Source organism: Pyxicephalus adspersus, chromosome 7 (assembly GCF_032062135.1).
Source record: "Pyxicephalus adspersus chromosome 7, UCB_Pads_2.0, whole genome shotgun sequence".
Lineage (NCBI taxonomy): Eukaryota > Metazoa > Chordata > Amphibia > Anura > Pyxicephalidae > Pyxicephalus > Pyxicephalus adspersus.
In genome coordinates, this window is record NC_092864.1 from 54,785,321 (window position 1) to 54,812,449 (window position 27,129).

Sequence of the window (27,129 nt, forward strand, 5' to 3'; positions counted from 1 at the left end):
TTCATCCAACCAGTAATTAATGGGATTATTTAGAGGTTGTATGAAAGGTTTAGTGCAAAATCCATTTTTTACAGAGGTGTATACACCCAAAAAGAGAGACAACTTAGGAAGGTAAGGAACAAAGGCTCTTGATTTAAAGAGGGACAGTGCCTCCGAATTTGGAACATTTGGGAGGTATGGTCAGGGTAAGGCACAAGTCATTATGTACATTGGTGTGATGCCAGGGCATTGACTCTCGGAACTCTAGGAACAATAGGTAGTTATGCAGTTGTTGCAATTCCTGACCAAAATTTAAAATGCAGACAGAACAGAAGTAATCAATGCTAAGCTTTAAAAACCTACTAGGACAAACTAAAAGAAGTGTATCAAAAGCTGGTGAATTCTGAAGAAATCTATGTTTCTCTTGACACAATTTTCACCTTACAGACTGCCGGACACTGCACTGCACCAGCCCTTCAGTGAGTGGGTAGAAGAGACATAGAATGAAATTGGTATGTGCTTCAATTTCTTGTTTGCTGCTGCTGTGCTTGGCCATTCCAGAGACTCAAAGCCGAGTTCTGCAGCCCTCCCTAGACATTCGAAGTGAGTACCCTAATTGCAGCTCATGTAATAATTCCAGTTTTCTCAGAATCCTAATGATCACCTGAATGGTATACATTTGCTAATTTATAATATTTTACAAAGGCACGTCTTGACTCCTTGGACAAGTACTTTAATATTCAATACTGTATAATATGCACTGCAAAGGTTTAATGGCTGTTTTTTATGTAAAGGGTACTTTAACAGCAGCAAACAAAGTGAAATTGCATATTCTGCTATTTAAAATTGACCTAATAAAACCATCACAAACATATATTCTAGGTTTTGGGTAGAGAGATATATTACATCTCTTAGAAGGTAGTATGTGGGTTGGAGGATTAGGATCGCACAGCTTTACTTTCCTATACTGAGCTAAGTGAAAAATATACTTGTATATTGCAACACAACTCTTTGCTTTAGGCCTATATATTCTTTATTTTTCTATTGTATTTAATGTAACTGTTTAATTTAAACATAACATTATATATTAATAAAATAGATAGAAATTGCTCCCTGTGCACTGTTATGCAGAGAGTAGAATATATTTTTGTCATGTACTGTAATAATTTGATTTCTGTGTAGAGTAACTGTGTATATCACTAATACACTATTTAAAGCTTCCATACACACATATGCAAAAGGCTCATTATTCTCTAGTTTTCTGTTTAACTATTTCAAGTTAGATACATTCATGAATTTATGTGAATGTAATGATACTTCACAATCACATGCAGCACATCTGTCTGGTATAAGACGATAACTGATAGGTGTGTGATACATTCTACAATAATTGATCGAAACCTTTACAAAATCAAAAATAAAGTCTGCTATAGCTTACCTTTCCCTCACAATACTACATACCTGACTGTCTCTGACTTCAGCACCTTCTATGTCGCTGACCTTGCGGATTAGGAATTCAGAACTCCTGAGCTGCATGTTTATTTGAGGTCAGTGCCTCTGAAAATTCTTAACGTGACCTTGCCGCTGACAATAGAAATGAAAACAAAAGGCACCTGTAAAAGAATTGTATTATTATTATTATTTATTATTTTTAAATTATCAAATTATTACACAGCGCTGTACATTAAATAGGGGTAGCAAATGACAGACAGATACAAATAATGACTATCAAGGAAGAGAGGACCCTGCCCAGAGAAGCTTGCATTCTAAGAGGTGGGGGGAAGTAGAACACAATAGTCTTTGTACTGACATAAGGCCTGTATGTGGATTTTTCATACTTATGTTGTCTGAAAAATCTTTACATGTGACTTCAGGGAGTGTTGGATGCCAGCTTCCCTGACACACTTCGGGTTGCTCATTACTTACAGGAATGACATAGGGAACAACCAATGCCTACAGGGGCCATGGGTACTTCCAGATTTATGTCACATTGAAAGGTTATCCATGCAACATAGTGAACCTTTACCAAAACAGGTGTCAGACCAGGTAAATATAAATGGTGAGGTTTGTTTTGTCAGCGATAGGGTCACTTTAAGCTGTTACTAATAAGGTATTATTATTATTATTATTATTATGATTAATAATAAACAGGATTTATATAGCACCAACATATTACGCATGGCTGTACATTAGGTTATAGCAGTATGGACTCCCATGGTATGGCAGTTTTTTTATTCTTCTTATTCTAAGTACATGTTTCCTTGAAGTACAATAGTAATGTCCATCATTTGAAATCAATAATATGTCTGTTTCCCTATTTTTTTTAAATAAAGCTATATTTAAAATATATGTAAAATATACAAATTTTGATGTATTTATTTTGTGAATTGCTTGTAATTACAATTTTTTTTTAACTTTTAGGTATCTTCCCTAAAATGGCCTCTGCAGCACATAGGAGAAGCGGTACCTGTATATTTATAACTAAGCACATGTCCATATGTCTCTTATACACATATAATATAAACCTAATATGATACAAATGTAAAACTGTATACCTGATTTAGGTGTAATAACAGAGTGTAAAGGAATGTGTACCCCTTACTGTGCATTGTATAGCACTACTATATATATAAAAAACCCAAGGCAACTGTCTTTGTTTTCATCGACCCTACAGTGTTGATTTAGTAAAGAAATATATGCTGTGCACATAATAAATGAAATAATTGGGATATTCATGAGATGGGGATTTTCACCTCATTCAATTTTCACCTCATTCGCTAAGTTAAGTATGACATCCTTTGTAAGATGATAATTCACTTTGATAAGCGAATGGCTTGACCCTATTTAATAAATCAGCCCTTATGTGTTACCACAATAATTGTGAAAATGTCCTATAGTAAAGTGACAATTCTGAGTAGAGGCAACCCAATCCTATTTTCATCTTCATTTCTGTTCCAGCAATGTTTCTTCCGATAAAGTTGGTCCCATTCAATTGTATGGATAAACTGTACTGAAGGCCACTATGAATATGGCTACCTATAGAGAAGAATAGGTTTGGTATGCCCAGAGAGTATGAAGATGAGCCTTGTTGGAAAAACTATTGCTGTTACAGGCATAGAAGTAAGAATAATATTAGGCTGCCTGTACTTAACATTGTGAAGTCAATGACAGCTAGCATAGTGTGCAGCCAGCTCAGAGCCATACTTTAAATGTTATTGACAGGTAATGTACAGATCATCAAAAGAAAACACAAATTCCAACTCAGAATTTCTAAATCTAGTCAATTTTTTGTCCAGTCTGATTAGATTTGATCAGACTTAGAGAAGCTGATTTACAGAGGTTTACCATCCAGTATATGCGTTTACCTTAAACAGCCACATAGGGAAGCAGGAAACATACTAATATTTTATATGAAGTACAGTTGGGGTTTAGTTCCCTACCAAGTTTTGACTTATTGTTCAACTGTAACAGCCAGAACTCTGTTTTGCTGGGACTGAACTTACACATCACTTTCTAAGGAGTTGATTTGCTATTGTGAATTAGGGAGAAACCACAGCAAAGACCGGTTATGGTAGGGCCAGTGGTGGGGCCTCTTTGCTGGCCGAGGACAACAATATGGACCCACTAAGAAATCAAATACTTTTTAACTCCACCAAAGTAGTGGTAGTCAAGCTCAGGCAGGACTACATTAGGTTTTACCAGTCTATACAGTGTCTGTAGATCTATTGATAAGTTTTGAACCTATTGCAAGTGTACCTATTGCAAGTAAATTTCCTTCATAAGAGCATAGTCACCACCTAAGAGTCACCACAGAATGCTTTAAATGTATTATATTACTCTACATGTATGAAATCCTTGCATCACAGTGCATGTCTCTTGTGAAAATATGGTGATATATGATTTATTATTATTATCAATTTTAATAATAATATACAGGATTTATATAGCACCAACATATTATGCAGCACTGTACATTAAATAGGGGTTGCAAATGACAGACAGATGCAGACAGTAACAAGACCCTGCCCCGAAGAGCTTACAATCTAGGAGATTCATTCATTACTTATTATATTGTCTACATGTCGAAGCATTCCAGTAACCACAATCCTAAGCTTATAGAACACATGTAGGGAAACGGCAGTGTTAACAATATATATGTTATGTATTATATTACCATTAGGGTATTAAATATTGAAAAAGAATATTAAAAAAAAAAACATTTTTCTACAAATTTCTCCTACATCTCCCTCTGCTGGTAAAATACTTCACTGCAGTGACATCAAAGTTACTGCAACTTCGACCAATTATTGAGTTGGGCTGATTTACTGATAATGTAGAGAATTTTCAATTTTCTGAATACTCACTAAATAAATAAATACAGAAATTGTACGTAATTGAAATGGTAAGCTAAGTGAACATTTGCTTTGCTAAGCAAATATTCTCTACTCCCTGTGTTATTTCCTGCAGTGGCACGGGCTTGTGCTGCTAAAGCAACTCAAAAGCATACGGCTAAATGTTTTCAAAATTTAAAGGAAATACACACAGATATTTGTGTTGATAATTACTTCCTTCATTTAGAAAGTCATGTAGAATAAGACCTAACAGCGTTGCACTGCTTAGAAAATGTCAAGGAGCCACTAAGCCCCCTCAACACAATTGAAATAAATGGGATCAGCTGAAAAGTATTTAAAAGCCATTTATCAGGTGGTGATTGCTTTGTTATTTTTTAGTATATGCTGAAAGGCAAATTTCAGCATTTCTTGGTCTGTCCCATGCTCAACCACTTCCATAGACTTAAATAATAACGCTTTCCAAATGCACACTAAACAGCTTTTACATATTTAAAAATCATTTTGGAGGTGAAGATGAAGTACAAACAATTAACACGTTTGCACTTCCTATACCCCACTGGTTTGGCATTCCACAGGGCTCTATAAGAATAAACCATTAAAAAAAATGCCTGTAAAAACTTCCTGAACTTGCTTACAGGAACCTGAGCACCTGGACAACTGTACTGCAACCCAAGCAGCAATCATAACAAGCGCTAAAGCAAATCTTTTATGAAAAGCAAAGCAGAATAGAAATCACTTTCAAAATTACTAATGCCATCAGGAATGATTGATGCTGTCAAAATTTGCTTTGCTTCCAGCTTGTGTAAATCCGATCCAAAAACTCATTTAACAATTAATATTTTGATTAGGTGTGCCAAGGATAACATTTTGCTCTACTTGTCATACCACAAGGTTTACAATTACATTGATTTATTATTGTTGGGGTAAATGTAATAGCAGGCACTGGTTGTGCTGATGATCAGTATGATAGCAGTATGTGATATATGTATGATAAACCCAGCATGCACCAGACAGGCTTATAATAAAGAGAGCAAAGACTGAACAGTTTAATGCCAGGAGAAATAGGTTGGGGGACATAAGGCATTTGCCCTCCTCCCTGACCAGTGGTAATGTACTATGGTAAATACATTTCTTATACTAGTGATCTTCATGCTGAAATTTATTCTGCTAATATTTTACCTTTCCTGATCATCCCCTTATCCACATACTAGTCATAGTTACATAGCTTATTTTAGTCCTATCCTTACTTTGCTTCTGAAAAATGCATTCAGGTCTTTGCCAATAGAAGGCCCTGGCAGGGTGCTGTACATAGCTTTCAGAAACATCACTGCAACCTGCCTCATGCAGGCTGCTACAGATAACACCCATATATGATGATGAGCCTTTATGATTGAAATAATGTACATTGAGTGAAGGAGACCTGACATAAGGCATAGGGAAGAAAGAATTAGATGGCGTTCATCAGCCAGATATGTTCTTCTGAAGTTTTAATGTACATTGGGCCTGATTTATTAAAGCTCACCAAGGCTGGAGAAGATAGACTATCATGGGAAACCTAGAATGGATGTCTTAAAATCACTTGCTAATAGCTGACAAATGCTTTAAGTCCTGGATCAGATTCATTCTAGGTTTGCTGGGTCACCCATGTTCTTCCATGAAAGTCTATATTCCCTAGTTTTGGAGACCTTTAATAAATCAGACCCATCATGAGAAGCTGACTGTATACATGAAAAATGAAATATTTCAGTATGAGAGAGGAGTCTGTGCAACTGTGGTAATCTTAGTTCAACTTCAACCGCTCACATCAGTTAAAGTAGAACTTGGAGTCTGTGACAGGTACTGGGCATTGTAAAGTTACCTACCCATTATACAAACTATGACCTAACTGGGAGTAGAAGTAGCACCAACTTCCTTTGCTCATCTAAGATTACAACAGATAAAATGTAACAATGTCCGTGCTGCATTTATTGGAATTCTGGCTGACTCAATTAAACATTTTAGTGGCCCAAAAAAATCCTATCTGCCTCCATTTTAGTTATCACCTATTGGTTAGCTGATCTTTCTGGGATTCCACTCCTTGTGATAAAATAAAAGCCAGGCAAGTCCCAAATTTTCAGGGCCAGCCAAGAATTCACACAGTTGGGTTAATTTAGCATAAGGCTGGCTGTGACTGTCTTATTTTCCTCTCTTCTATCATCTATTATTAAACTTTCTATACACAACAAAAGTATCAGCCATAGTACATCACTATTTGTGGCATGACTTTGAAAGAGTCAGTCCTGTATCATTTTAGTCATGAAAGATAATGTACTTCAATAACACACCGCATGAATAACATGGGGATAACTGAACATTTATTATGCATACATCTTTATCAGCGCTAAGTGCTTTGCCTGTACAATCACTCCATTGTCTGGCTCATCTGCTACATTGCACTTTCTTCTGTACTCCCTATCTGATCAGCAAATTCATATAATCAGTCTTTTAGTGCCAATGCCCTATATCCATTAGGCTGCCATATTCAGCCATTCATTCTTTGAAGCATCAATATATACACATGGTCCAAAAACACACGTGTTCAGATAGTTATGGTAAAAGAAATTTGGAGCACAGCAGAATAAACTCAAACTTTGACTATAATGGCTAACTATATACAGGTTAACAATTTATTGCAAATTCCTGCACACGAGCATAGCCCATGAAAGTGTTTTGCAGAATTTTTTTTAAAGATGTTTTTATTAAGGGTAAATTGCAGTACAAAATGCATGAAAAAAATATGTTTTCTATTTTGACAGTACAGGATAAGAACAGTGTTTGACAACAGACATAACCCGCTTTTGTAAGATAGGTCAGTGACAACAGTCTTACAGGGTCCCTCTTGAAGAAGAAGGCTCTGGTAGAATGATGAAAACACTAGATTTTAGGAACGTTCCTTGTACCAGAAGTGGTGGTAAACTTTGATATGATCCCAGGATATCCCCTAGGCTAACTAATATGTTTTATTAGGATGTCAGTGAATTGGAAGGGTCTCCCTCCATAATCCTGTACAATCCACAAGAGGATAGGCCTCAGTCCTTTTTTATTTTAAACAATTGTTGAAGTTTGGACAAAGAGAGACGCATTGAGGGTGGGGAAGGTAAAAGCCAACACTGCAAAATTGTCTTTCTGCCGATTCACGAATAGTAGTAATGCCAATCGTCTTGCACCTCCCGAACCACCTTGCTGAAGTTTTTTAAGACTATTAGTAAATGGGAATATTCACATAAACTGATACTTAGTTCCTGATTTAATAAAGTACTCTAAAGCTGGAGAGGATACACTTTCATCAGTAAAGCTGGGTGATGCAGCAAACCTGAAATGAATCTGGTCAAAGATTAAAAACATTTGATCGCAAATAGCAAATGACTTTTAAGAAATCAATTCCAGGTTTGCTGGATCACCCAGCATTACCGATGAAAGTGTCTCCTCTCCAGCCTTGCAGAACTTTGATAAATCAGGCACTTTATCTAAATGACTTGCACATTTTGTAGATCTGGTATTGGACTTTCAAAGTACACATCAGAGTTAGCTCTTTAATTCTGTAAAAAGTCTCTCTTTCTCATTTGAAAGTGTAATTAGTTAAAATTTAAAAATTGCAAGCAAGATAGAGAATTTAATTCCACTCCAAGGCGTCTTCTTATAAAGCAGTGAATCTGAAATTCTCTTAAAAATTCCCTGGTGGAGAATTTTCCAGGTCGTAGTGTTTGAATGTGATTCATCTTTCACTGGGGAATGTTTCAGGGAATGTCAAATGTTAATGTAAAGGTTTGTGAATGTGCTGAATGTGAACAGACTAGACAAGACAGAGGTATAGATGCACCTTTGGAGAGAGAGGGTAGGTTCAATTGGGGGAATAGACAAAACCTTTTTTCTCAAATGCTCTTATCCTTTAAACGGATAAATAGAATGGATCCTGTAAACCTTTGGGGAGGCTAAATAAATGAAGTCTGAACAATAAATGTTAGTTTATTATGGGACCTCAGAAAATCGAAGAGACAGTACAATGTATAAAATGCACTCACACCCTCAAAACAGAATGAAAATGAGTAAAAAAGTGCACTGCCAGCATTCACACTGCCTTTTTGTATTGTTTGCAACTAAATGAGAAGCTTACAATAATAAATACCTATCACACAACCTAAAATTGCGTTATTTTGCCACCTGATCCCTATTTCACATGTTTATAGGAAATAAGATTTGACATTTATGACACACTAGGGTACATAGATTTATAAATGGACACCAATTAGGCAGGCCTACCGAGAACTCTTGTCACATCAATTCAGAGTCATTCATTTTAAAATGTTTTTATTTTTATATTGAGCATCCTTTAAAAGTTTAACTGATTTATTTTTTGTGCAGGATTCATTTTATCAGAAGATCATGATGTTTGTATAATTTAGGTTATACAATACCTGTTATTCTAATTAGGTTTCACAAGCATGAATTTGCATTATCTGCTCACCTTCTGCTATCTCTGAACCCACTGTTTCCATATTTAACATTTTGTGTGGTTCCTCTGAATATATTACTGTAATGTCATGAGAACAGTATGGAATTTCATAAAATATTCATTCACAGCCAGAACATGTTCTTGTGGTTCTGCATCAGGGAAAGGTTAGATCCTCTGGCTGGCTTATTTTGCTGTAAATGTTCCATTTGGGGAGATTTTCCCTTATCGCCAGTCCGAGTGACCAAATAAGTACTAAACAAAAGATGCAATCTAAATTAAGCTTTAACTGTACCAAACTAATGCAAAGGAGCTGATTTACTAAATGAATGACCAATCTTTACAAGTTTAATCAGGCATTCTCAACAAAGGTTCCACGGAACCCCAGAATTCCTCCAGGGGTTTGATGATGCTTGTAAAGCTGTGGGGCCAATGCCACTTGCATTGCTAGCTACATGTTTAAAATGATATTTTAGTTGTATATAATGTTGGGATTCTAGTCACCATTCTAAGGGGAGCATTCTTTTCACTGGCCAGCAAAGAGTTTTTTTCCCAACAGGGGTTCCCCAAGACCTGTACATTTTTTCAATGGTTTTCTAGTAGAAATAAAGGTTGAGAAAGGCTGCTCTAAATTGTGTGAATATTCCTTTTCATTATCCTTTTATTTTAAAAACAAATTTATGCACACAATAGTCTCTATTTATAATACAGGGAATCTGACATTCCCCCAAACATTCCATGGTGGCAATCAATAACTGCTATTGAAACACATGGACCTGGAAGATTATGGGGGACTGTCTGATTCCATGTTTTATAAATACAGCCCAATCAAAAGACTGAAGTGAATATTCACACTATTTATTGTGTGAACATTTTCCATGTTTGAAATAAATGTGTCATACTCCTCTTTTACTTACAAAAGTAAAAGGCTTTGAAAATTGTATTTAAGTAATACATCAATACGTATATTTTAATAAACAGTGCTTTCTTTTTTCATAGATCCTGACATTGACCCATCATGGTACACTGGCCGTGGAATCCGTCCCGTAGGACGGTTCGGTAGGAGGGGCACAGCCTGGGAAGATACTCAGAAGTCAATGTATAGGCCCTTGGGACACACTTGTATTCCAATTGAAGACAGCTTGGAGCTTAGTGATGACAACTAAAACTTAATTCAGTGATTGAAGGTGCTTTCACCTTCCCAATGTACTGTATATATGAAGGGAGACACACAACCCTTTACACCACTGGTTGTTCAAAACTCTACCAGTATGGAAAGCTTGTTTCAGACATGTATGCATATTATAATGAACAGCCACATTTAACGACAAATGTATGAAAGATCATAGGTTTTCTTCATAAATGATGGGTTCATGTCAAAACCTTAAAAAACAAAATCTATTCACACAATCCACAAGGGAATTCCATTGAAAATATTTTCATATTATTGGGTTCATAGGAAAAAGCAGTCTGCAAAATATCTTCTGTAAGTTTCTGAAGTCAGTATTTTGTGGAGGAGGAGAAATAAATATCTTATAACATGTATTCCCTGTGCACCAGTTTGTAGAAATAAAAACATAAATTTTATGTTTTCATCCAAAAGTTGTCATTGTATTACATACAGAGATAAATAGCCTGTTGTAGCATCATTTCTCTTTGTTTCCTCTTCATCTGTGAATCACATTCTGTAAAGATCAGCTGCACCAAAAATAATTATTCTCCTAGCAGAAATTGGGCAGGATTTCAACCCTTACTGGTTCTTTAATGCTGCTTGGGTGTCCAATTAAGAAAAATCCCTATTCTTTAGCATTCTCTGGGCTACATTCTCAATATAGTTATGTATTTTATTATTGTTTGGCACATCTCAAATGTTCATTACGGGGCTTGGACACATCAAGCCTTCGCAAATCTCTTGCTCTTAGATGCAAATATTACTTGGGTTAGCAATGCTATCTATGTGTCTGTATCTCTCTTCGGTTCTTTATTCATCCTTTATGTATTCTATCAGAAAATTCACAATATATTTTTCCTATATTTTCTTCCCTCTAGTACAGGGGTGCCCAACGCGAGTAAATCCTGGAGCCCTGCCTTTCAAAATAAACTCTATTACTGTTGGTAGATCATTTTGACTTGGACATTTTAAAAGTAGCTTGCACGCCAAAAAAAGTGTGGGCTGCCCTGATCTAGTGGATTGTTCATAAGCATAAATGAAAACTCACTCAGGGTGGTAAACACAGTAGCTTGCCAGAAAAACTGATTTATGTAACTGGGGGCCAAAAGACAAACACCCCTAAAGGTCAAATGCCACCTTTCTTTTTGGTAGAATTGCAGTTTATGCAGCTTTAGGAAAATGATCTCCAGTAAAACACAAGCAGGAGGAACTAACCAATCATTTAATCTGGGGAGCACATTCTGAATTAGATATTTTATTTATTTATTTTTTTTGGCAGATTTTACTGTGGCATCAATAGTAACAAAATTCCAGCACAGTACTTTATCAACTTACAAAAAAAGCTGTCTTTTGCTTATTTTTATGTACCATTGATGTTTTTAAATCATTAAAACATTTACTGTATTTTCAGTGCTGTTTTGGGTAGCTAGCAGTTAGAGAATTTTGCTGTGAACCCAAACTCAAAACTACTCTTGTTTTACTGAAATATATAACATAAATCTAAAGTTTGTTATTACTTTGATTTTGTATTATTCTTTGTCACATTGCAAATCAGAAAGTCTGCTTTATCACCTTTCCAAGTGGAATATTTTATATTAAGAAAAATAAAAGCTAACCCATTGAAACATACAGTACATTTTTTATATATTTATTTGTTTTTAGTTTTGAAGCTTCTATTATCTGGTGTGTGTGTTTTACAAAGTCCATGGTAATCTCAGTAACGGATCTCTTTACAAAGCAGTGAATCTGACATCTGAAACATTCCCTGCTTGGGCATCAATTACTGCCACTGAAATACATGGATCTGGAGGATTCTCCACCAGGGAATGTTTCAGTAAAGGGCAGGTTCTCTGTTTTATAAATAGACCCCTAAATTTATTTTCCCCTTTCTCGTAGTCTAATCTTCCTACCACAGTCCAAGGCAATGTTTAGGGAAAACCAAAATACCTACTAGTATGTTTTTGGGATGTGGGATGAAATGCAAGTGCCTGAAAGATACCCACACACAGGGAGAACATACAAACTTCCAGTAGTAGTATAGTAGTATGGTGGCAAAGCCTATGATCTTGAACAACAAAATGACCAAAATGATACTTCTCAGAGGTATGTGCAGGTACCTGAGGTTACCAGGTTTTGATTTGTGAAACCAATTTAGCTACCTAAGCCCAATAATGGGTGTACTTTAGGTGTAATTGTAAAACTGTCCTTCTTCCATAAGTTTTGGGGTATATGGTATTTTGAAAAAATACTGTTCAAGTTCACAATCAAACCAATCCACTTATAAGTAATATAAAGTAAAATCTACAATGTGAGCTTGTGAAACAGGTGTAACAATGTAACGATTTAAGCACGCTTCAGAGACTCACACCTTTATTCTACCTTACCCACTGCTGTCCAATCTCTTACCAAATGTTAAAAAAATATAATCCTCCTAGTCAATAAACTGGAGGCACACACAAAACAAATCTTCCTAATTAAAGCCACAAATGAAAGTGTCAACCATCCATACCTGCTTATTTTATGTTGGTTACTGCCAAAGTTACTTTAAAGACAAATCTCAAATTTTGGAAAGAATTCTTATTCTATCCTGGCAAGGGTACATTGACCTGATATTCAACCAGCTGGCATATACCTTCACCCTAGTTTGTGCTGCAGAAAATCATACCTCATGTGAGATCAGTTTTATTTCCAGCAGTGACCAATTAAGTGACCATTTCCTCACATGCTATGAACTTCCACCGCCTAAAAAGCCATATCTAAACTTGTCTTTTTTTTTAAACAATATAACACAAAATTATGAATTGATGTTTAGAAAAATCCTTTGGGTCAAACAAATCTTAATCAAGGTTAAATATTATGCACCTCAGAAGTGATACAATAAACTGGGAAGGTAATAATGGCTTCCCACCATGATGTGTCCTAGGCTACCTACACAATTCAGATGATTCTCGTCCGATTCTCACCTCAGGGCCCGTCTCAGACATGAATCTGAAGTGTGTACAGTGGTCGCCCCACGCTGTTCATGGATCGGTCCTGGTGGATCCACAAACAATGGAAGAGGACAGACCGCAGTGGAAGTGAAGGGAGAAGAGCGCAGCGGGTGTCGCTTGCTCATTCCCCCCCCCCCTCCATTGAACAGAAGAGCACTGTATGTACAGCTCTTGTTGATTCATCTTTCTGTCTTTTGTAATTGGAAACAATCATGAAAGATCATTTCCAATGACAAAAATCTAACATGTGTACACAGCCTTAAGTCTAAAGTTTTCCCCTGCAGGGAAATGCAACTAAGACATACAGACAGTAACAAATAATGATTTCTTGATGACCTTCCTAATCTACAGCATGCACAACTCAGTAAACAACTTGTGAACTCTCGCCAATGCACAGTTCATTTTATGCTGCCGTGGCCCATTAAGATGGCAAAAGTGCCGAAGGTGAAGGAAGACATTTTTGAAGCCTGCAAAAGCTTGAAATTGTCTTGTAAAAATAGTTTACATGAAAACAAATGTTTGTTTTTTTGTGCAGGCTTTATGCATTTACATGCATTTGTTCAAAGGCTCAATGTAGCTTCTAGGGTCCTTTTACCATCCAAACCCCACTAGTTGTTCATGGATCAGTCAGGACAGATTCATGAAGGATGTCGGACAACCTCTGTACACATGTCAGATTCCCATTTGAGACAAGCCTGAATGTTCGTATTGGGTGAGAATCTTCTGATATGTGTACATAGCCTTAAGCTGTGTACACATGTGCAATAGTTATTGTTGGAAACGACCGTTCGTCCGATAATCATTTACAAAAAAAAGTGCCCAATGACCGATGAACGAGGATTGTCGCTGGAAATGAACCACTGTCCCGGTGGATCTGATTGGGTGATGATTGTTCGCAATCTGTTGTGTGTACGGTTGTTCATGGATCGTGAATGGTTCTGCAGTACACTTTCTCCTTTAGATGTCTCTTCCTGCATTGTTCAAACAATCATATCTAGCGTGTGTACTCTTTTGGTGGATTATATTTTAACGATAATATAGTTACAGCATGTACAGAATTGTGCACAATACGATTGTTCAATATAGTTGTGCATAATCGTTATTAATCGCTTTAGTATTTGTACACCTCTGTTTTATAGATTAGTCTAGCTGGGCCATCCTGCTGTTTAGGTAAGATAAGCTAACATAAAAATAATTTGATGTAACTATAGTCAAAAAATTAATAAATGGGTATATCGAGTAAACCGATATATCATAAAAACATACATTTTTTATAACCTTTTTTTTACATTTTCAGCAAAGGGGAAAAAATATCACATTATACACAATGTACAGGGTGGGAGTCTGGGACACTAAACAGCTAAAGATTTAACAATAAGGTGTACATACAGTGATGACACCAATAATTTAGAACATCAACAGTAATAAAAATAGAAAATGTAGAAAATGTAGTCTGTTTTATAAAGCAGTATATCTGGCATTCACTGAAATATTCCCTGGTGGTGAATCTTCCATGTCCATGTCCAGACAATAATTGATTCACCACCAATCAAAATTATTTCTAAAACTTTACTGGTTCCCAAACATAAGTGTAACAGTAATCCCACACTTGAAGGTTTATAATACTTTTACCGTTTCCTATCACCTTAAATCTTATAGGGGAAAGACCAGAGAACTAACACAAACACTAAATCTTAAAGTGGAACTTGCATATGACTCCTTTAAAGTTCTTCATGGCGTTGCCTGATGTTGAACTGCACAGGTGTGAGAACAGGGGACGGGTCTTCCTCCAAATCTATATAAGTGAGTGCTGATCCCAGTCTGCACCACTGATGGTGCAGTGCCCAAACTTTGGCATCTGCAGAAGAAGCAGCCTGCATCCTCCTATGCTATAACCTATGTATCACAGGAGGCTGTGAGTTTAATCTTTACTGCAGCAGAGGTAAAGACCGCAGAGCTGGGAGTTTGTAAAAAAAAGTTACAAACAATAATTAAATGAAAAAAATCATATCATATCAAATATATCATGTAAAATAGAAAACCATCCTTTTACATAACATTGAAAATGTGATGATAGGTCCAATTTAATCATAAACTGCGATCAATAGTTTTCAAATAGTAACTTGTCAGTTTAAAATAATGAACTATGCAAAACATAAGAACCAGACAAGATATAATGAATGTGCACGCTTATATATTTTAAAATCAGAGAATATTTATTCAAGTATAAACAATAAAGGAATGATATAATAAATATGAAGATGCAGTGTCTTTTCAGGGTATTCAATGGCTTTTTGGTTTTTGCCATTGGTTTTATTTATTGCTTATTATAATATACAGATCAAGCATGGGAATTTCGGGATTATTCTCCCAAATGAAATGCTCTGTATAAATCCTCCCCCTGCCATGTCCTTCTTCCACTCCCTCTGATGTCAGCTGCAGGGTTTAGAGGGAGAGGAGAGATGAGGAGGTGAGAGAAAGAGGAGGGAGCAGTAGGGAGTACCCTGCAGAGAGGAAGAGCATCTGACACATTTCCTTTTGCAATCTCAGTGCTAGATACAGAAGCAGAGAGGGGGATAGATTAACAAGAGTGGGCTTAGATCTGGTGTAAATAGGAGACATGACAGGCTGGTATCTCCATCCAAGAAAACCATAATCAGCAGGGACAGGATCAGTGGAGGACACACTGTGACAAGGACAGCAGAGCCATAGGCATAAAATACCAGCTGCACATACTCTGTAGAGTGGAGATAAGGGAAGACACATTGTCCGTGTAAGTACCAGCTAAAAAAAGGAGACAGGAATGCGTTACCGCTTTAGCCAAAGAAAGCAGCATATGTTGTCGCATTAACAGTCATCGGGGTAAAATCATTATACGATATAGCCGGGAAAAGGAGACCACGCTGTGAAGGCCAACACAACCCCTTTCATCACCAAATTGGCACTGATACAAATATTGACGTGGACCTCTCTGTCGCTGTGGGTTTACTTGACGAGGGCTGCATGTGGATATTGAAGTGATCTGCCCCTTCTTTTTTTACCACTGCCAGCTGTGAGCGGAGATGGGTACCCAAGGAACTGGTAGGAAAAGACATCCCAACAGGGATAAACTGACTGCTGAGGACCATGCCCTAAATCAGATAGCTCGAGAGGTGAGTGCTGTGATATGTAACATATCTCTATTAAAGAATATATTGATTCATGTAAATGGTAATATGTAATGTATTCAGTTGTATCCAACTATGTGCCACCTACGTTATCCATGTTCTAGTATGGAAATGACAATGTGGCTGATCTCAGCCCATCACTTGATTGCTTGCCTTCTAGCTACTCATTCCATATGACTGTCATTGTATTAAGTGGGGTTTTAAAAGAAACAAAAGTTCCTGGACATTGTGTGAAACTTCTTTGGAACATACAGGGTTAAAGGACAAAAGAAAGAATGAGCCATTCCCAAGAGAACTCCTCATTCCCTGTCATAAGGCCAACCTCTGACTCCAGCAAGGGTCTTCAGCTGTCCTGTCACCTGGTGCTGCTGTCAGGCACTCAGATGCCCGAAACCTTCTGTGGCCATTAATGAAGACATACAAACCCCTCATTTGGTTGTTTACATTTGCAGTCTGCCTTACTGCTTTGCAGTCTGTTTGCTCAGCTTTGCAAAAGAAAAAAAAAATGACTTTACGCCAAAGCAGTAAATTGCAAGTTACTGCTATCTTAAAAAAATAATAAAGAAATCAACGAACATAGCATTGACATAACTACTTTTTAACTACTGGTAATTCTATGTAGGGTTGGTGCCAGCAGTGATGAAGATTTTTTTTAGTAGTTAAATTATGCTGTGCTTCATTGGGCCTGATTTATTAAAGCTCCCCAAGCTGGGGAAGATACGCTTTCATCAGTGACCCAGGACTGGATTTCTTAAAAGTCATTTTCTATTTGTTAGCAAATGTTTTCAATCCTAGACCAGATCCATTCCAGGTTTTCTAGATCACTCAGGTTCACTGATAAAAGTGTATCTTCTCCAGCATTGGAGAGCTTTAATAAATCAGGCCCATTATGTCTTACCAGGACTAGTTGCATTTCTTTCACTGGATTCTCTGGAAAATGGCTGGGCCAAGAAGTAGAAAGTAAAGGCGGTTGTATGTGCTTTAGTAGGGGGCCTGATAATGGCAAGATGGCAACCTATGAGATTGTTCACAATACATCCCCCAGCACTTTGGCCTTTTAGCCAAGGAATGTGTAAAACCTATGGTGTTAGAAGTACTCTGTTAGTGCTACCATTTCTGACCTGTTTTTATGCTTTTTGCAAGGCTGTCTCTGGTTTTAGGACCTTAATGACCTTAATGACCTGGAAGAAGGAGTTAGTAATGGCAGCGTCCATATTTCCTTACCACAACTTTCCTTTAATGATCGCAGCGATCTTCATGTGGTTACATTACAAAAGATTCCATTAGAAGCCAAGGCTCTCATTGCTAAGCCATGGATGACTATATCTCTGGACTGTATTCAATAGATTATTCAGTTACTAGAATTGTTCATATGTGCCATGGTATCTCTTATGGTGCTGGATTTTCTCCCTCAAGTCATACACTATATATAAATATATATTTATAGTTATAGACTAGATCAAACTAAATTGTAGTGTAGAAAGCCTGGGTATTAGTGTGGGTAGCACAGAATGCTTCCTGCTGAGACACAGCCTAAAATAGCCATCTCTGGGTCAAGGCAGATGGCATATCTCTGTTCTAGCAGTCAAGTCTGATCTGTGTCATGAGTCTGGTTTAGTGGCAGATAAGCACACCAGTTCTGCTTCGGTGCCACAAAACAGATTGCCAAAGACTTCATTGTTTTTGTTCCCAGGACCTTTATACTTTAACTTGTTATCATTAATTGTTAAAAAGTTAAAACAGTTCCTTATCTCAATGTTTTTCCCAATGTAAAGTTTACACGCTTTGATTGTTATTGTTGTGGTAAACTTTGCATGTCAAGATTTATAGAAAAATATTTAAAGTTTGGCTACTTAGTAATCAATGATTCTTATCTGTAAAAGAAGTGACCCTAAGTGTATTTTGTTTTGCAATAGCAAAATAAACCAAAGGATATAAAAGGAATTTAGTTCTGTATGTTGTGGGAGAATTGTTTTTTGTCATGGCCATGGTAATCTTTATCCAAAGATGCTTAGAAGAAAACAATTGAACTGTAAAAGTTAAGGGGAGAATCAAAATGGTTGGTATGTTCCACAGAACTGCTCCTTCTGTCCATGTTAATTAATTTATGAGACCTTTCCCTGTAGGTTTTCCTATATAGTCTTAAATTGCTCACAGATGTTAAATTTCTGTCGTCGTAAATGATCTTTCATGAGCTTGTCCAGTGACAGTTGAATGAATAAGCACTGTACACACAGCAATGTTCAGTTCTGTGGGGTAGGGGGAGAATAAGTCGAATGCACCCTGCTGTGTCCTTCTCCATAGAATATGACAGCAATCTCTCAAATTGTTAACATCATCAAGGTACTGCTGTACACATGCTAAATTTCTGCCATCATACAGGGCTTTACCCAGAAAGTACTACAGAATAGTATAGAAAATACTATAGACAACTAAATTAGACCATATGATGAAATAAAAAAACAAATCACCTTAAGGGCCTATGACATTGTTTTTTTTTTTCACTTCCACCATACAAGTCTATAGTAATACAAAACCTATTTGAAGCATGTCACATGTAGGTTAGAAGGAGGTCAACAGCAGGTCCTTTAGATTTGTCATTAAATGACAGAAGCATTTCAAATAAATCTCAACCTTATGCCATTGACAAATACCCAAAGCATGTTGACACAGGTTCTTAAACCCAGTGAACTTTAAGTGTAAATCACTTACTATAGATATATTCTGAGTCCATCCAAGCAAAATGTATGCAAAGGCTTACTGTTTCTGTAAGAAACCAGCAATATTCTAAGTAGAAAATCCCATCCCCTGCCAAAACACTGTACAGAAGGACCCTTGCTTTCTGTGTGGAAGCTATATCAGACCTCTTTAACTTGCAAGGAGCATAAGCTTTGCTGATATTGTAGGTCTGAATTATCAGAATGCATTTCGGACCTTTGCTTTGGACCCCTGAACAGAGTACAATGGTCCTTCTCTCTAGCATGCTGGCCAGTGACTGCTTTCTAAAGAAAACAAACTGTAAGACATTGCACTCCATTTATTTTGATACACCTAGAATGTATTTAGCTGATTTGAACAGAAAGTTTGTTTGGGCATCAATATAATTGTTGGCACAAAAAGTGCAACAATGCATGTTGGCTACCTTAGAACTGAATAGACTGCAAAAAGAGTTGTAAAATGCATACAGGGCTCTCTACTCACTTGCAAAATTCAACTTTAATTAACTATCAAGTGCAAAGAACATTGCTGTTAGTAACCACCAGGACAAGAAGTGTGAAAATTTCCATATTTGGCTTTTGCTGTTGTTGCCACAGTTTTGGAGACAGCAGAAAACATTTTGCCAATGTCTGACATGCAAAAAAAGATTCGTGTGGCGTTGGGCTTTCACAGTTAGCAAGGTGAAGACAGTTACACAAAACTAGGATGCATTTCTATTAGGAACTTTACAAAGGTGGAAGAGGAATGTAGGCAGTAAGTATAAACCTAATGTGGGTTGTTTAGGTTTATAACTTTGCTGCGTAATATGTTGGCGCTATATAAATACTGTGTAATAATAACTTTAAAACTAACTAATAATAATAACTAATAGCAGAACAAAATGTAAACATTTAAAAAAATGTGCTCAGGCAGGTCCTTTATTGCAGCAGGAACAGGCAATGCCCCTTCCGAAATAAAATGATAGATTCACTTGTTATTGTCTTATTGCAGGCGCTTCTATCTTCTTCCTCTTCTGTTCTTGGTGTCCTGATCTTCGCCATCTTGATTAGTTGGGTTGAGTTGACGTAACACCAGTGCAATAGTGTGGGAGTTTATTCAGCCCAGGCAGCCCCAGGGGATACCAGGATACCCAGACTGGCATCATACACTGAGATGTGCATGTATATATATAAATAAATATATATAATACAATATATTATAATATATATATATATACACTTACACAAGAATGACAACCATTTAAACACATACCGTACATTATGGTCAATGAGGCATTCTCTGCATGCTTCCATTTACTGTTCTATCCACCCACTTAACATCCCTTACTCAGCCAGGACAAAACAATTAAGGGATGTATGATACTCTTATGGTCTTATGACCATTACTAGCACTGTGATATGTAAAGAAAAGATAGCTCCTCGTTATACTACATTAAGACTATCACTTTATATAGTTTGTGCATTAGGTACATTTTCAAAGGCAAAATATTGTAATGTATACTAACGTCTATATTCTTCTAAGTGTGCACCTGCAAACACTATTTCAAGACAAGTGCTGTATCGTGCTGAGCATGGCATACATAAATTCATTCAGCACTTGGACTGTTTCTGCTAGATATAATGTGACAAGCAAAGCTGTGAACTGCTGCTAGAGTTTCTCTTGATTAAAAATTCCCCTTTTTTCCATTCATTATAAATCTAAAATAAGTATGTGCTTACTTAATGCTTTCACATTTTAGGAAAGGAGTTTTAAGTATCAGAAAACGATTCACTTGGTGATAACCAATACCTGCTTTTTTTGGCTGTAATCCATCACAGATTTGTGACCAGTGAATAATGTTTAGTCTGATCAAATGACATACACATTTTTGTTTTAATTATCACATAAACATATTTACATAATATCAATATAATAAATTACAGTTTTTATTTTCACTTCCAGATTGTGTCCAAAGCCTTTTCCTTTGTTCTGTGGGGGGATTGGCCAGCTGTAGTTAACACAGTAGGCTTTTAGCCCCCACTAGCTTGAGGTTTTCTTGGACTAATAAGGTAAATGAGGAAAGGCCGGGCTTTAAGCTATGCCTGGTATGTACTGATAGGGACAGCTGGGCCCCTCTGTCAGGGTGTCCCTGGTGACTAAGTCGCCTGTCCTTTAGCTTGAAGCCTACAGACCTCATTTCTAAATTCCATATTAATTATATTTTCCTGTGAGTAAAATCAGATCATTGCTGGCTAGATATCACAGCAGAATCCCTGACCAATCTAAGTGAGTTATAGTTATTAGGTAAAGCTACTTGACTGTAATCATTACTTGTCTAAATAGCTCAAAGTTAATGCTTGTGTCTTATTAACTGAGGCTAGAAAAAATACTATAAAGTTAATTATGCAGAGATGTGGTAGCAATGTAACAAACACAATTAAAACAATGCATTTTTTGTAACAATAGCAAGTCTTATTACCCCTATGCTACAAGGATATTTACACTATTGTACTGGTGATTATATAAATTTCACATATGTTCCTTTTAAAAAAGTTTTACCAGTTAAAGCTATCTTATTGATGTAATTTAAGTATTTGAACATGTTATACATATGCAATAAGCAATTCTTACTTTGTCTGCTACACAAATGTGCTAGTTTTGACATATTACAAGAGGTTGTCATACAGTGAACACAGTGCTCTGACAATCTTTGTACTCACAACAAACAATAAAAATATGAAAGGGAGATCAAACTTTTTCCAATTAAGGTTTGCAGATGTTAACATTTGTAACTCACTAACATCTGGGAATCTAGTGTATAAAATAATATATATTGATATGTGTGCAATGTATTTTAAATATCTACAGTACATTATAATTTGTTTTTTGGAAAGGGGGGGGGGTGTAAAAATCAGTACAGTTGCCATTGTAAAAAAATCACTATGTTTCTTTATTTTGCATACTTGTTTACTTTTACAGTCTAAACACTGACAAAGTCTGTTGTACTGCAGAAGTGTGTACTATGTATTACTCTTCAGGCCCCAGACCTGTGGCCTGACTATGAACATTACACTTTTTACATGACCTTACTTGACCTCTCGAGATATAAGCACTGGCAATTAATCTGCAAAGTTCAAAACAGATTAAGAGAAGTCATGTGAGTTGGGATAAGCAACCATGCTCTCCTATCCTTCCTTTCAACTTCTCTATGTTTAACATACAGATTAGAAGGCTGACAGTAGAAAAGAATTTAATAATAGAAAAAAAAATGTTAAATATTATTTTTCTATGAACTTTGAGTATGAATTAAGCCATTGTGTCTGCAGCCAGAGAGGTCACTGAGGCCTTGTTAAAACATGAAAAGTCACGCCTATTTAATGTACAGCACTGTGTAAAATATTGGTGATATAAAATACTGTTTATTATTATTTATAATAATAATAATACTAAAAAGTGGATAAATATTTCTTACTTACTTGCATACTCCAACATGCATAGTCATATATTCTAGTTTGCCTCCATCACATGTACATAAGCGCATGTCTGTTTAGTTCACCAAAACAGTTTTAAAGGTGAGTCTCTACCAAACCTGTAAAACTTTTGCTGAGAGCTTTTACCTGTATTTTAGCAAGTTGAACCTTGACCTTTTTTGACCTCGCATGATTTGACCTTCAGCCTTCCTGTGCCATTGGCTGCCTTGAATTAGACAATTTACTAATCTCTGTAGTTGAATTGAGCTTGTTTATTACCATTTGCTGTGGTATCAATGCTTTATTGGCACGCACAGATCCAGGATTGTTTATTGATCTAGTTGTTGCTGGTGGTTCAGACCATTTTTTTTACCATCTGTATTAGCAGCATTACTACAAGAGTACAAAAGTTAGGTGGTTAGGTGAAATAAATAGACTCATAATATTACAGGTGATACAAAAACGAGTGTTTCCTCTCAAGCCTTGGAGAGCTTTAATAAATCAGGCCCAGTCACTTCAAAGCCCAAAGAGATATTTTTTTTACATTATATCTACCAGAACACTGACCTTTTACCATTATGTTCACAAATTATACAAACAAGGATTCCTGGAGTTCTTCTTTAACTAGGTGATTATAATTCAACATGTCATTTGAATCGTGCATTTATTCACAAGGATTGAATGCTTATAGAATGATGTGGACTGTGGAGGTTCTGTCATCATGCTCTACAAGTTCTTATAAAATATTGTGCTGCAGAGCAACTAGATGTTTATTTGGTTATGGGCTAAAAGAAATGTTCAGAAAGTTTACTGTAAAAGGAAAGATTCTAAGAATATCTAATGCTCGCTCACATTTCTTTGAGATCTTTGTCATTGGTTTGCTGACTAAAAGCATGCTTTCATATGTTGGCATATTTCCTCAGCAATAAAAATAAGAAAAACAATTTCACAATGACAAAATAGCTGCATCTACCCTCTCAATAATAAAAAGCATAGAGGATTGACGTACACCTGCCCACACCTTCCAGGTATTAAACAATAAGGATGGAATGATGTAGAAAGATAGCCATGCACACCTTCCAATTTAGTGTTATGAGGAAAAAACCCTGCAGGGGCACACTGTGTGTGGTGGGAAATGGAGAATTTAGGAGGATATAATGTCTGGTATATAAAAATAAAACACATTGATCATGTTATGTAGCTTTTGCTTCTTCTTCAGATATAGTGCATGAAGACATCTTTGCATTCCTTTTGGTAGCCTGGAAAGAAGTACTGTGCCGGGCTACTAAAAGGAGTTCAGAGGAGTATCAATTTAGCTTGAGTCTTGAAGTATGCTAAGTAGCTATGGAACATAGTAAAAGTATAATTTGCTCATCATGGATTTGTTCTCCAAAAAATCAAAGTTGACTTGGTAACCTAAGTCAGATTGCCAATGAGGTCTCAAGACATGCCAATTTCTAGAGAGCGACCCATTAATAAGATCTGTGTGGAGAGACATATTATTCCCATGCATTAATTATAGTTGCCAATCAGGACTGGTGTCTGCAACCACTGACATGCAAATATAGATACATCCGGCTTGAATAATCAATGCTCTCCAAGACTGCAGAAGATAGACAATCATGGGAGAACTTGGGTGAACCAGAACACAAGGGATGGTTCAAGATTAAAATCATTTGCCAACTCAAATGGTTTTAAGAAATCTGTCCTAAGTTTGCTGAATCACCCACGTTCTCCCCAACAGAAAATACTACACTAAAGTGCCTCCTGATTTTTGTGATTTCTCCTTATTTTCTTTCATCTTCTAATATCCCCTTTTTCAGTGACTGTAGAAATGTTTTTGGAATCTACAGAGAAATAATGAAGGAGTGAAGAAGGAATGAAGTGTAATATACACAGTGCAACATACTCACCAACACGGGTTTAGGAGAAGACAAGTCTGGTACCTTGGCTTTGCCTCTTATGCATACACAGTTCAAATAACATTGGTTAGCTTCCCAGATTCTTTTTTGTGGATTTAGCCATTGACATGGCATTGGCCTGAACCTACCCTGTCACATACAAGCTCATTGCAATTACACCCACATACCATGTACAATTTCTAGGTAACCAGTGTAGTATTTTCTGCATGGACAAATGAAATAAAAGTAAAAAGTGATACCTTGGTTCTTGGTTATGGTTCTACCATTATTTATGTGGTTATATGTGTTCGTGATTGGGTTTACTATACCCACTGAAAGTTTTCAATGTATTAGATATACTTGCTTGATTGTCATTTGAAATAGCAGTGAGGAATACTGTGTTTTTATTCTCATCTGTGTTTGTAAAAAATACAATGATCCATTGGAATGCAGTGCGGGATCTGTGTCATAATGATGTGCAGAAATAGTTCATTGATTATTCGTTTCCATATGTTGTCAATGGATAACAGAGGAATGATGGAGTCTTTAAACTAATTTTCACACCTCTCTATGCTACTTATTTGTTGTTTGACTCACTGACAGTGGTGATATATAAATGTAACATGGCTTAAAGTCACAATCTGTTACAACCATGGAATAGAATGGGGGGATTTATTGACACAACATACCAGTGCAGCCTTATGCTTTGACCATGCGGAGAAAAAGGTTCACATAACTGCTGCCCAACCCACATGCACATTCTCTTTTCACTACCCCATGGATCTGTTTGGCCCCTGGAATAAGCCCAGTGTATACATCAGATCACTATTTTGATCTTCCACAGGGCTGATGATTCTTGTTCCAGGCTATCTGTTATGCACCAGTGCTGATAAAGGGAAAGTGACCTATATGCTCCCTATTCTTGAATATATCATACATTTATTTTGATCTCAGTAACCAAACAAAATGAGATGCCTTGTGTTCTAAATATAGAAGGGATTGTGACTGGAACCTGAGTTCTTTTTAGAACACGTCTGTGAAGATTCTCATTTATCCAGGTCATTGTGTATCCAGTAGTGGTTGGTCACACTTGACCGGACTTGTTCTTGTATTGTTTAAAATGTTTTGCAGCGTTTTAAGAACTCTTCCAGTATATGTATTCTTTCAGTTTTAAATGAATGTGACAAGTGGTGGGTGAATAGGAAACCCCAATAAGATAATAACATTTTTAGATACATATGCTGTGTGTTATCTGAACTGTGTGGTGGGAAATAGAGAATTTCATGTAATATTATATTATATATCCTGCATGGTAAAGCGCTACTCAGTACTGAAAGAGGGTTTGTTGAGTACATTGTAAGGTGTGGCAAATACATAGTAAAGTATCAACGTAGTAATTAATTAAAAAAAAGGTGTCTATTTAGTTTATTTAAAATTTTGTCAGTCGGTTAACATAGGGAAAGTGAGTATGTGGTGCTGGTTATGCTGATATTTTAGTTACAATTTGTTCAAGTATATCACCTTTATATGGAGGCAAATATGGACCTTTATATGGAAGTTGAAAAAGTCAAACATTTTTGTGGGACTATTTTGTGGGATATATATATGGTATGCCTACCAAGAGAATTGGAAATTATTATATTTTTTTTGAGGCCTAATGTACTCACATTTGGACATAAAATAGAATATTTTAAGCAGACAGAACTGGAGATTTTATTCTATAGTTATACCCCATGTACAATCTGATATAGAGATGAAATTGTTAAATTAAACTGACTGACCACAATAAAAATGCATTTTAAAATTACATGGCTCTCATTATACACGTAGCCCTCTGGAGGAATGTTATAATCTGCAGGTCAATTGCCTTCTGCTGTTCAGCTTCAGCAAAGTAATTAGAGTCATGCAGATAAAAAGTACAAGATATATATAAAATAAGGATTGGCTGAACAAATGCTCATTTTCAGAGAATGCAAATAATTAAAGCAAGTTTTTTTAGAGGCATTTCGAACTTTCTAACGAACTAATTACACTGATAACCTGCTTAAAATGCAAATTGGAAGTTCCAATGAACTGTCCTCCTAATGATCTTTGGATTCCCAGAGTTGAATCAACAACTAATAGCATCAACTATTAGCTATGAACAGCTACCCTCAGAATGGCTATGACTACCTTCTTATCACTGTGAATTAAAGCAATCTATGTGGAAAACATTTCTCTCTACTGTTTTGTTCACGTCTTTTATTACAAAGTCTGAACTGTAATAACTATTTTGTGTAGGTAGGAAAATGTTGAGTTTTTCCATTAAAACTGTAGAAATTTTAGTTCGGGTATGGTAGAGTTGATATGTAGAGCTGGGATGTCACTGCAAACTTTTTTTTATACTTCTATGTTGAAAGGTCTCTGTTACTGACTGATTAGCAGACCAGAAGAGTTGTACCTATGTAGCCTTCTACATGGGTTAGAATTCAGTTGTTACACCTGAAAATGGCACTGCACATAGTGGGTTTCAAACAAAGGGCCTGATTTAATAAAGCTCTCCAAGGCTGGAGAAGATACACTTTCATCAGTGAAGCTGGGTGATCCAGCAAACCTGGAATTGATTTCTATTGCTATTAGTTAGCAAATGTTTTCACTCCTGGACCAGATCCAGTTCAGGTTTGCTTGATTGCCTGACTGACCACAATAAAAAGGCATTTTAAAATTACAGCCCTCTCATTATACACACTCCTATTATACACATAGTCCTCTGGAGGATTATTGTAATCTGCAGGTCAATTGCTTTCACAACAATCTTCAAGTTTCTATTGTTTATATTGCGCTTCTTGATACAAAAGATAGGGATATTAGGTAAATAAAATGCTGCTTTTTTTCGGAACATGTTACAAATTTGATATATACAGTGTGGAGGCA

General features: G+C 36.4%; 2 protein-coding genes across 2 annotated transcripts in view; both read left to right on the forward strand.

Moving 5' to 3' along the window:
- Window positions 1-432: 432 nt before the first annotated feature.
- Window positions 433-10,365, forward strand: PRLH (prolactin releasing hormone). The gene is made up of 3 exons (XM_072416822.1): window positions 433-582; window positions 2,401-2,442; window positions 9,820-10,365. Exons 1-3 carry the CDS (start codon window positions 483-485, stop codon window positions 9,984-9,986), a joined length of 309 nt encoding a protein of 102 aa, XP_072272923.1. The 5' UTR covers window positions 433-482; the 3' UTR covers window positions 9,987-10,365.
- Window positions 10,366-15,470: 5,105 nt separating this feature from the next.
- Window positions 15,471-27,129, forward strand: part of LRRFIP1 (LRR binding FLII interacting protein 1) — a 52,570-nt gene continuing 40,911 nt past the window's right edge. Inside the window, exon 1 of the mRNA XM_072419109.1 lies at window positions 15,471-16,133. Coding sequence (XP_072275210.1) covers window positions 16,044-16,133 — 90 coding nt within the window. The 5' untranslated portion in view covers window positions 15,471-16,043. The remainder of the gene's footprint in view (window positions 16,134-27,129) is intronic.

What these genes read in the sequence shown, in the direction of transcription:
- PRLH (XM_072416822.1), top strand. Translation starts at nt 483, where the DNA reads ATGAAATTGGTATGTGCTTCAATTTCTTGTTTGCTGCTGCTGTGCTTG. An exon ending in GCCCTCCCTAGACATTCGAA is followed by an intron (nt 583 to 2,400) that starts GTGAGTACCCTA and finishes TTTAACTTTTAG; the next exon opens with GTATCTTCCCTAAAATGGCC. An exon ending in TGCAGCACATAGGAGAAGCG is followed by an intron (nt 2,443 to 9,819) that starts GTACCTGTATAT and finishes CTTTTTTCATAG; the next exon opens with ATCCTGACATTGACCCATCA.